The sequence below is a fragment of the Pseudophryne corroboree genome (assembly GCF_028390025.1).
Source record: "Pseudophryne corroboree isolate aPseCor3 chromosome 3 unlocalized genomic scaffold, aPseCor3.hap2 SUPER_3_unloc_21, whole genome shotgun sequence".
NCBI classification, from domain to species: Eukaryota; Metazoa; Chordata; class Amphibia; order Anura; family Myobatrachidae; genus Pseudophryne; species Pseudophryne corroboree.
This window is the reverse complement of record NW_026967510.1, coordinates 1,593,883-1,610,000: the sequence shown is the minus strand read 5'-3', so window position 1 is coordinate 1,610,000 and position 16,118 is coordinate 1,593,883. Positions and strand designations below refer to the sequence as shown.

General features: G+C 45.7%; 1 protein-coding gene across 1 annotated transcript in view; it reads left to right on the top strand.

The window, feature by feature from the left end:
• Window positions 1-2,460: 2,460 nt before the first annotated feature.
• LOC134983690 (zinc finger protein 585B-like) overlaps window positions 2,461-16,118 on the top strand; it is a gene marked incomplete at its 5' end in the record, with an annotated part of 366,847 nt that continues 353,189 nt past the window's right edge. The window contains one exon of the mRNA XM_063949347.1: window positions 2,461-3,404. Within this exon, the coding sequence (XP_063805417.1) occupies window positions 2,461-3,404 (944 nt within the window). The remainder of the gene's footprint in view (window positions 3,405-16,118) is intronic.

Genomic DNA, 16,118 nt, shown 5'->3' with positions numbered 1-16,118 from the left:
CAGGTATGGGGGCCCCTATATATACACATCATCTGATAATCAAATATATACACTGTACTCAGTCTTTGTGTGTCTCCTACAGATGGGCTCAGTAACAGAGATACCCCAGAGAGATGTCCCCGTGCTCTGTATTCCCAGGATTGTACAGAGGAGAATCACAGGACCCCACAGGAGGATCGGGTAGGTGGAATTTAGGGTCTCGACAATATACCAAAGTGACTGTCACTGTATTATCTGTAGAGAAGCTGTGTGTCTTATACACTGATATTATACTGTTTCACCTCAGTTTAATCTGACTGTATACAGGTAGAACGTCTGTCTAATATTAAAACAGAAGATATAGAGGAAGAAGAAGACACGTATGTGACTGCTATAAAGGCAGAAGATATAGAGGGAGAACAAGACACGTATGTGACTGATATAAAGGCAGAAGATGTAGAGGGAGAAGAAGAGACGTATGTGACTGATATAAAGGCAGAAGATATAGAAGGAGAAGAGATGTATGTGACTGATATAACGGCAGAAGATATAGAGGGAGAAGATGGGACGTATTTGACTGATATAAAGGCAGAAGATACGGAGGGAGAAGAAGAGACGTATGTGAGGGGTGATCAGCAGTGTAAGGAGGAGGAGATCCCTACAGATATCGGCACAGGTGAGTAGTAAACATTTATTACAGAAAAAAGTCACATATTCTCCTTTCTCAGTCACTACAGCAATCTCTTAGCCTACACCCTCCTCTGTCAGTACAAACTAATGAGGAATATGTATTTTTACAGTGGTGGAGTCAGGAACCATCAGCCCCTATTATACTCCTGCTCTCCTCTCACATCATGTCACTGTGTGTTACCAGCCCAGAGATCTGACCAGTCTCCTCCCCACACTCTCTGGTGTATCTCATACATCAGGAGACATCAGCCCCTATTATACTCTTGCTCTCCCCCTCACATCATGTCACTGTGTGTTACCAGCCCAGAGATCTGACCAGTCTCCTCCCCACACTCTATGGTGTATCTCATTAATCAGTATCCATCAGCCCCTATTATACTCCTGCTCGCCCCCTCACATCATGTCACTGTGTTACCAGCCCAGATATCTGACCAGTCTCCTCCCCACACTCTCTGGTATATATCATACATCAGGAGCCATCAGCCCCTATTATACTCCTGCTCTCCCCCTCACATCATGTCACTGTGTGTTTCCAGCCCAGAGATCTGACCAGTCTCCTCCTCACACTCTCTGGTGTATCTCATATATCAGGAGACATCAGCCCCTATTATACTCCTGCTCTTCTCCTCACATCATGTCACTGTGTTACCAGCCCAGATATCTGACCAGTCTCCTCCCCACACTCTTTGGTGTATCTCATACATCAGGAGCCATCAGCCCCTATTATACTCCTGCTCTCCCCCTCACATCATGTCACTGTGTGTTACCAGCCCAGAGATCTGACCAGTCTTCTCCCCACACTCTCTGGTGTATCTCATACATCAGGAACCATCAGCCCCTATTATACTCCTGCTCTCCCCCTCACATCATATCACTGTGTGTTACAGGACGATAGTATAAGGTATATAGTTACGGGAAGAGAAGCATCACATAAATGTCCTGTAAGTTAAAGCGGTATGGACAGTAGATCAATGTTTCCATCAGTAGTTACTGGAGAAGCATCTCCGAGTATTCTCAGACAGCGGGTGTGCCAGGAAAGCAGTGAGATGGTGGCAGAGGTGGGAAAGCTGATATATTGTGTAGAGAGAGTCACCTCACGTGTTCCCATGTATCAGGCTAGGAGAATACAGTGGCTGAATAGCTGAGACTGAGGCAGGATGTTCCAAGGGCCTGGTCCCTACATCAGGAAGTCTTCCAGCTACTGATAGAAAGATTTGGGCTTCTTCAAGTAGACATTATGGCAGCAGCTCATGTCACCTGTAGTAATCCCATGTGATCTCTCTGTGTTAGTTATACTCCAATCCAATCATCCTGGTTTTAATAAAATAAATAAACATAAAAGCAATGCTTACATGTAATAATGTCACTTATAGAATGATATATTGTACCATGTGACACCATGGGTCTCGTCTACTCATTTTATAGTAATTTGCTATTTTTAATTATAATCTTTACAAGATTAAAATTGTTACAGGAAAATGTATATTTCCATAATGTATTTTATTTCCAGCAGACGGACACACAAGCAGGAATATCTCAGAAGGACATCTAATGTTATCCCCGGATTGTGACATAAAAGATAATGACAGTAGACAGGATTCTTCAGGAGATAATCCCATTACACCAGTTATACATCCAGCTTTATCAGCTGATCCCTCTGATCCTGGGAAATGTTCTCCTGATCACTCTGATATTGGTGCATCTGTTACAGCTCTGAGAGTAGATACAGTGTTTCCCTGTTCTATAGATGCCAAATGTTTTACACAGAACACAAAGCCTATTACCCATCAACCAGCTAATGCAGGTGAGAGGCAATTTCCGTGTTCTGAGTGTGGGAAATGTTTTACATACAAAGCAGCTTTTGTTACACATCAGAAAACTCACACAGGTGAGAAACCATTTCCATGCTCTGAGTGTGGGAAATGTTTTACATACAAATCAGCTTTTGTTACACATCAGAGATATCACACAGGTGATAGGCCATTTCCGTGTTCTGAGTGTGGAAAATGTTTTATACAAAAATCACGTCTTGTTATACACGAGAGAAGTCACACTGGTGAAAAACCATTTACATGTTCTGAGTGTGGAAAATGTTTTATTCGAAAATCAACTCTTGTTATACATGAGAGAAGTCACAATGGTGAGAAACCATTTCCATGTTCTGAGTGTGAGAAATGTTTTATATATAAGTCACAACTTGTTAGACATGAGAGATATCACACAGGTGAGAAACCATTTCCATGTTCTGAGTGTGGAAAATGTTTTATTCAAAGCTCAGCTCTTTTTATACATAAGAAAAGTCACACAGGTGAGAAACCATTTCCATGTTCTGAGTGTGGGAAATGTTTTATACATAAGTCACAACTTGTTACACATCAGAGGAGAAGTCACATAGGTGAAAAACCATTTCCATGTTCTGAGTGTGGAAAATGTTTTATGCATAAGTCACATCTTATTACACATCAGAGAAGTCACACAGGTGAAAAACCATTTCCATGTTCTGAGTGTGGGAAATGTTTTGTACACAAATCAGCTCTTGTTAGACATGAGAGAAATCACACAGGTGAGAAACCATTTCAATGTTCTGAGTGTGGTAAATGTTTTGTACAGAAATCAGATCTTGTTACACATGAGAGACGTCACACAGGTGAGAAACCATTTCTATGTTCTGAGTGTGGGAAATGTTTTGCACACAAATCACATCTCGTTAGACATGAGAAAAGTCACATGTTCTGAGTTTGAGAAGTAAATCAGCTGTTTCACACAATAGACATCACACAGGTGAGGAACCGTTATTATCTCATCATCACCATTGCCATGCAATGTTCCTCAAGGTCCTGTCCTATCTCCTATGCTTTTTGCAATATACCTGCTGCCACTAGGTGAATCAATCAGATGTCATGCCCTGGTCTACCACTGCTGTGCCGATTACCTATTTTTTGCTCTGTGTACTCGGAACCCAATACCAATCCTAAGTGGCTGTCTAGCTGAGCTCCAGGTGTGGGTGATACCAGTTGGCTGTGACTAAGTTGTGGTGAAACATCCTTATGATAGAGACTCACCTACAAAGGGCAAGGCTACTGCGTTACCAACCAATATGGGGGAAGCTTTCTGTCTGACCTCTCATTACACAACGTATCCTGATCCCGGCTCTATGTGACCTCTCACATCTATCACTTGTGTCACATTACATCTTATACCTGTAGTTTTATGTTTCTGTTTCCCTGTTACCTGTTCTGTAAGATCACCTGCTCTCATTGTGTGAGGGGGAGGGGGGGTTCACTTTCTAGCATGAGTGGTAGTTTCTGGAATTGGATCGCCCAGAGGAGTGTGGGAGTACCAGCCTGGAGGTGACAGGGGTTAGTTCCTATTACCTAATGATAGGGATACGGTCTGACTGTCACGTTCCTGGTACACACCGCCGCTCTGCCTAATAATGATTGCCACTTTACATATGTGCAGCTGTGCCAGTGTCACCCCAAGCCTGTATCACACAGGCTGTCACATAAGCCCCTATATCTGTTGTAGATGCAGTAATCAGCCTTTGGCACAATTATATATATATATATATATATATATATATACACACACACACACACACACATTCATGGGTTCGCCACTCCCAAAGCCTGGTATACGGCTGCGTTGACTCTGGACTAAATAAAGCACAGTGGACCAACACCAGCTGATGACATGGTTTCCTAAATCAACACAGACTGCGGAAACTTCACACTGGACTTCAAGCATCTTGGACTGTGTGCCTCTCCTTTCTTCCTCCGTACTCTGGGACTTTGGTATTCAAATGAGATGCAAAATTTGCTCTAATCAGAAAAGGACTTTGGACCACTGAGCAACAGACCAGTTCTTTTTTTCTTTAGCCCAGGTAAGATGCTTCTTACTAGGCCATTTTAGAGCACATCACACATCCTTCAGCAGACGAGCTTTATGGAGATGCGGACTTCATTTTCCAGCAGGACTTGGCACCTGCCCACACTGCCAAAAGTACCAAAACCTGGTTCAATGACTTTACTTTCTGTGTTGGATTGGCCAGCAAACTCACATGACCTGAACCCTATAGAGAATCTATGGGGCATTGCCAAGAGAAAGATAAGACATGAGATTGAACAATGCAGAAGAGCTGAAGGCCATAACACCTCAGCAGTGCCACAGGCTGATAGAATCCATGCCATGCCGCATTGAGGCAGTAATTCATGCAAACGGGGCCCAAACCAAGTACTGAGTACATATGTATCATTATACTTTTCAGAGGCCGACATTTCTGTATTTAAAATCCTTTTTTTATTGATTTTATGTAATCTGATTTTCTGAGATTTGGGATCTGGGGTTTTCTTAAGCTGTAAGCCACAATCATCAATATTATAACAAATAAAGGCAAGAAATATCTCACTGCATGTAATGAGTCTAGATAATATATTAGTTTCACCTTTTAAGTTGAATTACTGAAATAAATGAACTTTTGCACAATATTCTAATTTTCTGAGTTTCACCTGTACAGTTCATTATTACTTCTTTCTTTCTGCTGCTGATTCCTCTCCCAATGCAGCCAAGCATCTGACTAGCCTTCCTCATTGCTGTGTTAAGTCACCTGACATAGTGACTCCTAGATCCCATAGCTCCTCAGTAGTTTCCAGTATAGTGCCATTAATACTGTATTTAGCCTTTGGATTTTTGAGACCCAAGTGCATGATTTTGCATTTTTTTGGCATTAAACTGTAATTGCCGCACTCTTGACCATTCCTCTAGTCTACCTAGATCCTCAATCATTTGTTTTACCCCTCCTGGTGTGTCTACCCTGTTCCATACCTTTGTGTCATCTACAAAAAGGCATACTATCCATTTAATGCCATTTTGCAATGTCACAAATAAAGATATTAAAAAGCACTGGTCCAAGTACAGATACCTGGGGTACTCCACTGGTATCATTTCCCTCCTGTGAATGCACTCCATTTACTACAACTCTCTGTTTCTATCATGTAACCAAGATCTTATCCATTCAACAATCTTAGGGGTATATTTACTAACATTCGTAATTTTCGGAAAAAGGTCAAAGTTCAATCACGAATGACATCGAAAGTGTAAAACTGCAACTTTTTGAATTTATTACGACTAATTTACTAAGCTGTCGTATTCGGATTTTTCTTTTGTTCCGATGTCGATGTCATTCGTGGGTTTTTTTTTTATTTTTACGGCAGTGATTAGCAAAACACTGCCGACTTTTTAAAAATGAATCTCGGACGGATCTGTGTGATCCGTGCTGGGGTTCATTTTTTTTTTTTTAATTAAACACTGTAAAATCACAAAAAAAAATGTGTGGGGTCCCCCTCCTAAGCATAACCAGCCTCGGGCTCTTTGAGCCGATCCTGGTTGCAGAAATATGGGGGGAAAAATGACAGGGGTTCCCCCATATTTAAGCAACCAGCATCGGGCTCTGCGCCTGGTCCTGGTTCCAAAAATACGGGGGACAAAAAGAGTAGGGGTCCCCCGTATTTTTAAAACCAGCATCGGGCTCCACTAGCTGGACAGATAATGCCACAGCCGGGGGTCACTTTTATATAGTGCCCTGCGGCCGTGGCATAAAATATCCAACTAGTCACCCCTGGCCGGGGTACCCTGGGGGAGTGGGGAACCCATTCAATCAAGGCCCCCCCCCCCAGCCACCCAAGGGCCAGGGGTGAAGCCTGAGGCTGTCCCCCCATCCAATGGGCTGTGGATGGGGGGTTGATAGCCTTTTGTGAAAATGAAAAGATATTGTTTTTAGTAGCAGTACTACAAGGCCCAGCAAGCCTCCCCCGCATGCTGGTACTTGGAGAACCACAAGTACCAGCATGCGGCAGAAAAACGGGCCCGCTGGTACCTGTAGTACTATTACTAAAAAAATACCCCAAAAAAGACAATACACACACACCTTGAAAGTAAAGATTTATTACATACATCCACACAAACATACATACATACTTACCTATGGCCCCACGCAGGTCGGTCCTCTTCTCCAGTAGAATCCAAGGGGTACCTGTTGAATAAATTATACTCACCAGCTCCAGGGTCCCAGGCTCCTCGGGGAATCCATTTGTAATCCACGTACTTGATTAAAATAAAAAAACGGACACCCGAGCCACGAACTGAAAGGGGACCCATGTTTGCACATGGGTTCCCTTCCCCCGAATGCCAGAAACCCACTCTGACTTATGTTTAAGTGGGTTTCTTCAGCCAATCAGGGAGTGCCACGTTGTAGCACTCTCCTGATCGGCTGTGTGTTCCTGTACTGACTGACAGGCGGCACACGGCAGTGTTACAATGTAGCGCCTATGCGCTCCATTGTAACCAGTGGTGGGAACTTTCTGCCCTGCGGTTGACCGAAAGTGACCTCACCGCTGAGCAGAAAGTTCCCACCATTGGTTACAATGCAGCGCATAGGCGCTACATTGTAACACTGCCGTGTGCCGCCTGTCAGTCAGTACAGGAGCACACAGCCGATCAGGAGAGTGCTACAACGTTGCGCTCCCTGATTGGCTGAAGAAACCCACTTAGACATAAGTCAGAGTGGGTTTCTGGCATTCGGGGAAAGGGGACCCATGTGCAAACATGGGTCCCCTTTCAGTTCGTGGCTCGGGTGTCCGTTTTTTTATTTTAATCAAGTACGTGGATTACAAATGGATTCCCCGAGGAGCCTGGGACCCTGGAGCTGGTGAGTATAATTTATTCTAAAGGTACCCCTTGGATTCTACTGGAGAAGAGGACCGGCCTGCGTGGGGCCATAGGTAAGTATGTATGTATGTTTGTGTGGATGTATGTAATAAATCTTTACTTTCAAGGTGTGTGTGTGTATTGTCTTTTTTTGGGTATTTTTTAGTAATAGTACTACAGGTACCAGCGGGCCCGTTTTTCCGCCGCATGCTGGTACTTGTGGTTCTCCAAGTACCAGCATGCGGGGGAGGCTTGCTGGGCCTTGTAGTACTGCTACTAAAAACAATATCTTTTCATTTTCACAAAAGGCTATCAGCCCCCCATCCACAGCCCATTGGATGGGGGGGACAGCCTCGGGCTTCACCCCTGGCCCTTGGGTGGCTGGGGGGGACGGACCCCTTGATTGAAGGGGTCCCCACTCCCCCAGGGTACCCCGGCCAGGGGTGACTAGTTGGATATTTTATGCCACGGCCGCAGGGCACTATATAAAAGTGACCCCCGGCTGTGGCATTATCTGTCCAGCTAGTGGAGCCCGGTGCTGGTTTTAAAAATACGGGGGACCCCTACTCTTTTTGTCCCCCGTATTTTTGGAACCAGGACCAGGCGCAGAGCCCGATGCTGGTTGCTTAAATATGGGGGAACCCATGTCAATTTTTTCCCCATATTTCTGCAACCAGGATCGGCTCAAAGAGCCCGAGGCTGGTTATGCTTAGGAGGGGGGACCCCACGCATTTTTTTGGGGAAAATAACCACTTTCCCACCCCTTCCCACTGATAGACATGCATGGATCTCATGGATCCCTGCATGCCTATACAATCACGGATCAAAAAAGCAGGTCTGCTTTTTTTTAGAACTTTTTTGCGATTTGTAATTTTTCACGGCAGTGTTTTCCTCTTTTGAGATTTGCACTTTTTAGTAAATGACGAGTTCTACTAATTTGCTGGCGTATTTTGACCGATGGTGTATTCATTCGTATTTTTTTACAACTACTTCCAAAAAAATACGAATGCCCTCATCACTGCCGTGATTTGAGTTTAGTAAATGACCGAGATGACACTTTGAAGAAAAAAAACGTCATCTCGGTCAAAATCGGGACCTTAGTAAATATACCCCTTAGTATCCAATCCCAAGCTTTTGAGTTTATTTAGCAGTCTGCGATGTGGAACAGTGTCAAAAGCCTTGCTAAAGTCTAGATAAGCTATATCTACGGCTCCACCTTTAGCCGGCCCATCACTTTAGTCACACAGTCAAAAAAGTCTATAAGGTTTGTTTGACATGATCTTCCCCCAGTGAATTCATGCTGTTTGGGATTCTGTAAATTGCTGGATTTGAGATAATCTACAACTTTTTTAAGAGTGTTTCATCAATTTCCCTACTACTGATATAAGACTCACTGGTGTTATGATTCCAGCACTCCAGGTCAAAGGAGATCTTATGGCTAGGACCGGAGCACTGGAACGGAATGCTGGGGAAAGGAGCAGGAAAGAACAATAGCCCCTGGCGCCCTAACTCTGTTGTCTCACCCGTGCTGTCAGAAATCCCTTGCATGATTATGGTTTCTTGAGCCCTTGGCAGCCACATTTGAAGGGCGGATTATGTCTGCCCAAGTCCGATGCCCCCCGGTCTTAGTGAGAGACAAAGGATAATCCGAGACAGGATGATGACAAGAGGCCCTCTAACTAAACAACTAGGCCAGGGGCTACGAGCTAACAAAAACCTAAAGTATGTGCGGAGAAACCGCCAGGGAAAATGACAACCAAAATATCCACTTGTCCAATACTCCTACCCGGCACCGCTGAATACCAGAGTAGACCTGTGGAAGCGGAACCCTCCGCAAATGCTCCAAACACAAAATATAATGGGTAAAGCGGTCGAGCCGCTACACACGGCAGAGCCGTGACTCACGAACACCACGGGATGATAACGGTGATCAGTCAGGACTCCAGGGACGAGATGGTAGCTCCCGAGTACAGGACTTCAGAGGACCAGAATGACCGGGTAAAGCAGGACTGGAAACAGACTCTCAGCAAACAAAGACAGCATGCAGGAAGCTATTAACGGCGTCTGTGAGAAGCCCTGGGAGTGTATTTAACAAGAAGTCCTCCAATCAGCTGCTAAAAGGCTGATTGGAGTAAATGCCGTGCAGCTGCCTTGCTGCACGGCCAGAGAGCAGGTAAATATCTTAACCCCTTCAGCCTAGCAACGGGGAACGCGTTCCGCAGGTGGCGTCCCCGTTGCTAGGGTCCGTGCAGCTCAGTGCGCCCGGCGTCAAGCGTTGCTAGGGAGCCGGCGGCTGTACGCGCACGGCGTCTCTAGTTGCTAGGCGCCGGGCCACGCAGACGAGCGGACCCCGGCGCCTAACAGTACCCCCCCCTTGAGGAGGGGTCAAGGAAACCCTAAAGCCAGGTTTCTGAGGAAATTCCCGAAAAAATGCCCTCTTGAGCCCTGGAGCATGAAGATCCTTATCCAGGACCCAAGACCTTTCCTCCGGACCATAGCCTTTCCAGTGAGCTAGAAAATACAGCCGACCCCGGGACAATTTGGAATCGAGAACCTTCTCTACCAAGAACTCCTGTTGTCCCTGTACATCCACTGGAGATCTACCCTGAGAGATCTTCAGAGGAAATCTACTGGAAGAAACGTATTGTTTCAACAGGGAACAATGAAACGTATTTCCAATCCTGAGAGATCTTGGTAAACGCGAAAGGCAAATGGGTTGACTCTTTAAATAATAAGAAATGGCCCAATAAATTTGGGTCCCAGTCTAGCCGAGGATTGTCGAAGCCTGATGTTGCGAGTCGACAACCACACCCTATCTCCCACCTTAAAAGTGCAAGGACGTCGGAGCCTGTCAGAAAATTTCTTCTCACGAAAGGCCGCTTTTCTGAGAGCAAGGTGCACCTTTTTCCAAATGGCTCTGAGATGGGAGGTTAAGGTTAGCGAGGAGACTGAGGAATGATGAAAAAAAGAATTAGCTCTGGGGTGGAAACCAAAAACTGAAAAGAATGGAGATTCTTTCGTGGAGGAATGACAAGAATTATTGTAAGCAAACTCCGCCAACGGAAGAAACTCGGACCAATCATTCTGGAGTTTGGCCGAATACAAACGCAAATACTGTTTCAATGATTGGTTAACTCGCTCGGTTTGCCCGTTGGATTGTGGGTGGTAACCGGATGTTAACGACAACTTCATCTTTAACGAGGCACAAAAACATTTCCAGAATTATGCGATGAATTGTGGACCCCGATCAGAAACAATGTCAGTAGGCAACCCATGAAGTCTGAAAACATGGCGGAGAAACAAAACTGCCAACCCTTGGGCAGAAGGCAATCGGGGAAGAGCAATAAAATGAGCCATCTTGCTAAAACGGTCTGCTACCACCCATATGACTCGGAATCCGGCTGAAAGGGGAAGGTCAACCACAAAATCCATGGAGATATGAGACCATGGCCTGAGAGGAACATTTAAGGGCATGAGTTGCCCGATAGGCAAGGAACGGGGAACCTTATGCTGTGCACAAGCCTGACATGAATAAACAAACTCCTTAACGTCTTTAGAAAGACTAGGCCACCATACTGAGCGAGAGACTAACTCCAAAGTCTTAGAGACTCCCGGATGCCCGGAAACTTTGTTATCATGGAATTCCGTTAAAACAGTTGCTCTCAAAAACTCAGGGACGTAAAAACGACCAGCAGGAGTATTTCCAGGAGCTTGATGTTGAAGCTGTTTTAACTGGGTAAATAAATCTTGTGTGAGGCCTGCCCAGATGACCGAAGATGGAAGTATGGGAGTAACAGGACTGTTATTGTGAACCGGAAGAAAGCTGCGTGACAGGGCATCAGCCTTAGTATTCTTGGAACCAGGCCTGAAAGTGATTATAAATTTAAAACAAGTAAAACATAAAGCCCAACGTGCCTGCCGGGCATTAAGCCGCTTAGCCGATTCGATGTATTGCTGGTTTTTATGGTCAGTAAAAACTGAAATAGTATCTCTAGCTCCCTCCAGCCAATGCCTCCACTCCTCGAAAGCCCACTTTACCGCCAGTAACTCCCGATTACCAACGTCATAGTTGGATTCAGCGGAGGAGAATTTCCTGGACATAAAGGCACAAGGATGTAACTCCAGTGACTCCGGATCCTTTTGAGAAAGGATAGCCCCCACTCCGACTTCCGAGGCATCATCCTCCACAACAAAGGGCAATTCCGGATTGGGATGTCTGAGGACTGGAACCGAGACAAAGGCTTGTTTCAAGGCTCGGAAGGACAACTCAGCTTCACGCGACCAGTTGGTAGGATCCGCTCCTTTCTTTGTCAGAGCTACAATGGGAGCAACCAGGTCAGAAAAAGAATGAATTAACCTCCTATAATAATTCGCAAACCCTAAAAAGCACTGAATTGCTTTTAAATTGGTGGGTTGCGCCCAACTAAGGATGGCCTGGAGCTTCTTTGGTTCCATGGAAAATCCCCGAGGGGAAATAATGTACCCTAAAAAAGATACTTCCGTGACATGAAACTCACACTTCTCCAGCTTGGCATATAAATGATTCTCCCGTAATCTTTGAAGAACCAGACGCACCTGGGTAACATGTTGTTCCATTGATTCAGAATAAATCAGGATGTCGTCTAAGTAAATGACCACGAATGTCCCTAGGAAATCACGGAGCACATCGTTTATGAGGTCTTGAAAAACTGCTGGAGCATTAGACAAGCCGAACGGCAACACCAAGTACTCGTAGTGACCCGACTGAGTACTGAAGGCCGTCTTCCACTCATCTCCAGATTTAATTCGGATGAGGTTGTACGCTCCTCTAAGGTCAATTTTAGAGAAAATCACAGCCGAACGTAACTGATCAAAGAGTACAGAAATCAGCGGCAAAGGATAAGTGTTTTTAACTGAGATCTTATTTAGGGCTCTAAAGTCAATGCAAGGTCTAAGCGAGCCATCCTTTTTCTCCACAAAGAAGAAGCCTGCACTTAAAGGAGATTTTGATGGTCTAATAAATCCTTTCTCTAGGCTCTTCTTAACATACTCATTCATGGCCGCAGTTTCTGGCCCGGATAATGCATATAGTCTTCCCTTTGGCAAAGCGGCACCAGGAATTAGCTCAATAGCACAATCATAAGGCCGATGGGGAGGCAGAATGTCCGCATTGCCTTTGGAAAAGACATCAGCAAACTCCTGGTATTCCACAGGAATGAGTTCTGGAAGGATTGCTGCTACTCTGACTGGAAACGTAATACATTCCTTAGCACAAAAAGTACCCTATTGTGAAATCTCCCCTGAGCGCCAATCAATGGTGGGATTATGAAAGGCCAGCCAAGGGTGACCCAAAACAACTGGAACTGCTGGGCAATAAGTAAGATAGAACTCGATCTTTTCAGAATGTAGGGCTCCTACTGTAAGTAATACAGGGGGTGTACGGAGAGAAATAACCCCATTGGACAGTGGACTCCCATCTAAGCCATGCATGGTGACACACCTACCCAAAGGTAACTGAGGAATGCCTAAGACCTTAGCCCAAGTTAGATCCATAAAGTTTCCTGCAGCTCCACTGTCGACAAAAGCCGACACCAAAGAACTAAGGCTGCCAAAGGAAACCTTAACTGGGACTAAAAGGGAGTTATTCGAGGAGATAAGCTGCAGACCTAGGTGAACCCCCTCACAATTCACATGGTCAAAGCGTCTCCCGACTTGTTCGGACAGTTGCGAGCAAAATGCCCCTTAACCCCACAGTACAGGCAGAGACCAGAATTTTGCCTTCTGGCCCTTTCCTCAGGAGACAGCCGGGAGAGTCCCATCTGCATGGGCTCCTCTACGTCTTCAGGAATGGAATATAAACACGGACTTGATCTTACAGGTGCCCCTTTTTCAGCCCTCCGCTCTCTGAGACGCCGATCAATCTTAATAGAAAGCTCCATGAGTTTATCGAGTGTATCAGGAGCGGGGTACTGGAGGAGACTGTCTTTTATAGACTCTGATAAGCCAAAGGCGAAACTGACTGCGCAGGGCTGGGTCATTCCAGCCACAGTCGTTCGACCAACGGCGAAATTCAGTGCAATAAACCTCTGCAGGATTTCTCCCCTGTTTGAGAGCGCGCAGCTGACTTTCAGCAGACGCCTCTCTGTCTGGGTCATCATACAAAAGCCCTAAAGACTTAAAAAAGGCGTCTACTGACAACAACGCAGGATCCTCTGCCTTTAAACCAAATGCCCAGGTCTGAGGATCCCCCTGGAGTAAAGAAATAACAATCCCAACCCGCTGAGATTCAGTACCAGAGGCAGTTGGTCTTAAACGAAAATAAAGTTTACAGGATTCTTTAAAATGAAAAAATTATTTTCTATCACCAGAAAAATGGTCAGGCAAATGCATCTTTGGTTCAAGGACTACCCTTGGGGAGGCTCGCAAAAGATCTTCCTGCGACTTCACCCGAAGAGATAGATCCTGAACCATCTGAGTAAGTTCTTGAATCTGATTGACTATGAGCTGGCCAGGATTTGGCCCTAAACCAGTCGGATTCATGAGGCCAAAAAACCTTAACAAAACTGAATGAAAATGAAAAAATTAAACCCTGTTTAATTTTAGTTTTTGGTATGGCCGGTGATAATGTTATGATTCCAGCACTCCAGGTCAGAGGAGATCTTATGGCTAGGACCGGAGCACTGGAACGGAATGCTGGGGAAGGGAGCAGGAAAGAACAATAGCCCCTGGCGCCCTAACTCTGTTGTCTCACCCGTGCTGTCAGAAATCCCTTGCGAGACTATGGTTTCTTGAGCCCTTGGTAGCCGCGTTTGAAGGGCGGATTATGTCTGCCCAACTCCGATGCCCCCCGGTCTTAGTGAGAGACAAAGGGAAATCCGAGACAGGATGATGACAAGAGGCCCTCTAACTAAACAACCAGGCCAGGGGCTACGAGCTAACAAAAACTAAAGTATGTGCGGAGAAACCGCCAGGGAAAAGGACAACCAAAATATCCACTTGTCCAATACTCCTACCCGGCACCGCCGAATACCAGAGTGGACCTGTGGAAGCGGAACCCTCCGCAAATGCTCCAAACACAAAATATAAGGGGTAAAGCGGTCGAGCCGCTACACACGGCAGAGCCGAACACCACGGGATGATAACGGTGATCAGTCAGGACTCCAGGGACGAGATGGTAGCTCCCGAGTACAGGACTTCAGAGGACCAGAATGACCGGATACATCAGGACTGGAAACAGACTCTCAGCAAACAAAGACAGCATGCAGGAAGCTATTACCGGCGTCTGTGAGAAGCCCTGGGAGTGTATTTAACAAGAAGTCCTCCAATCAGCTGCTAAAATGCTGATTGGAGTAAATGCCGTGCAGCTGCCTTGCTGCACGGCCATAGAGCAGGTAAATATCTTAACCCCTTCAGCCTAGCAACGGGGAACGCGGTCCGCCAGTGGCATTCCCGTTGCTAGGGTCCGTGCGGCTCAGCGCGCCCGGCGTCTAGCGTTGCTAGGGAGCCGGCGGCTGTACGCGCACGGAGTCTCTAGTTGCTAGGCGCCGGGCCGCGCAGACGAGCGGACCTCGGCGCCTAACAACTGGTCTGTAGTTGTTTACCTCTTCCTTGCTTCCACTTTTGTGCAGTGGGACTACGTTCGCTCTTTTCCAGTCCTCTGGAATTACGCCTGTAGCTTATGACTGGTTGAATAATTCTGTTAATGGTGCTACCAGCACCTCTTTAAGCTCTTTTAGTATCCTTGGATGTATCCCATCTGGCCACAGAGATTTATCCACTTTCAGCTTTAAGAGTTCTGTCAGGACCTTCTCCTCTGTAAATGTACTTGTTTCATTTTCCTGAATATCCCTGCAGCTTAACTGTGGCCCCTTCCCCTCTCTTTCAGTAGTGATCACTGAGCAAAAATAATTAAGATGATCTGCTATTACATTGTCTCCCTCAACAAGACTCTCAGTCTCTGTCTTTTAGTTTTATTTTTCTGCCTTTCAATTTTCTCCTTTTGCTTATATACCTAAAAAAAGTTTTGCCTCCTTCACCCACTTACTGGGCCATTTCCTCCTCAGCTTGTGCCTTTGCACATCTGATTACCTTCATAGACAGGAGAGTAACAAGATATTTCTCCTGCAGGGTCCACCATGGTATCCACAGGATATACCTTTGGATATTAGGTAGCGGCAGTGGAAATGCACCAACGATCTAAGCTTTTCAGACTCCCAGGATGCAATGGGACAGTTCCCTGTATCTTCACCTTTTGGCTCAGGTAATTCAGTTTTTTGTTTGGTGCGACAGGAGCCAGACGACGGTCTATAGGGCTGCTGAGTTTTTGTAGCCATAAGCTTTTTTAATTTATTTTTATAGTATTTCCTTTTTTTTTTGAGTGATCTTTCATAAAGCGTCTTATACGCACATTAGAAAGAGTCGCTCCAACAACTCTCCACCAGGTCGCGACAATGCTTACCACCATGTACAGTACTGTTTTAGCGGGCGTCAGCTAGGATGTAATAGCAAGTCCAGCTGATGTTACCAGGTTATGGCCGGAGAACAGGGAAAAGGTAAGGCATCGGTTCCACTTAGCGGGTTAAGATGCAGGACGCAGCCACACTGTTTTGGGGGGGCCTACCGAACAGTCACGTGTATGGCTGTCACCTCAGGTGCACCAGCACAAGGTTTCAGGGATTATAGGTTCCAGGGATTAGTAAAAGACCACGACCCCAGGGGTTGATGTCAGCAGTGGGGCGTAAGACACTCTCCTGCTCGGCCCTCTT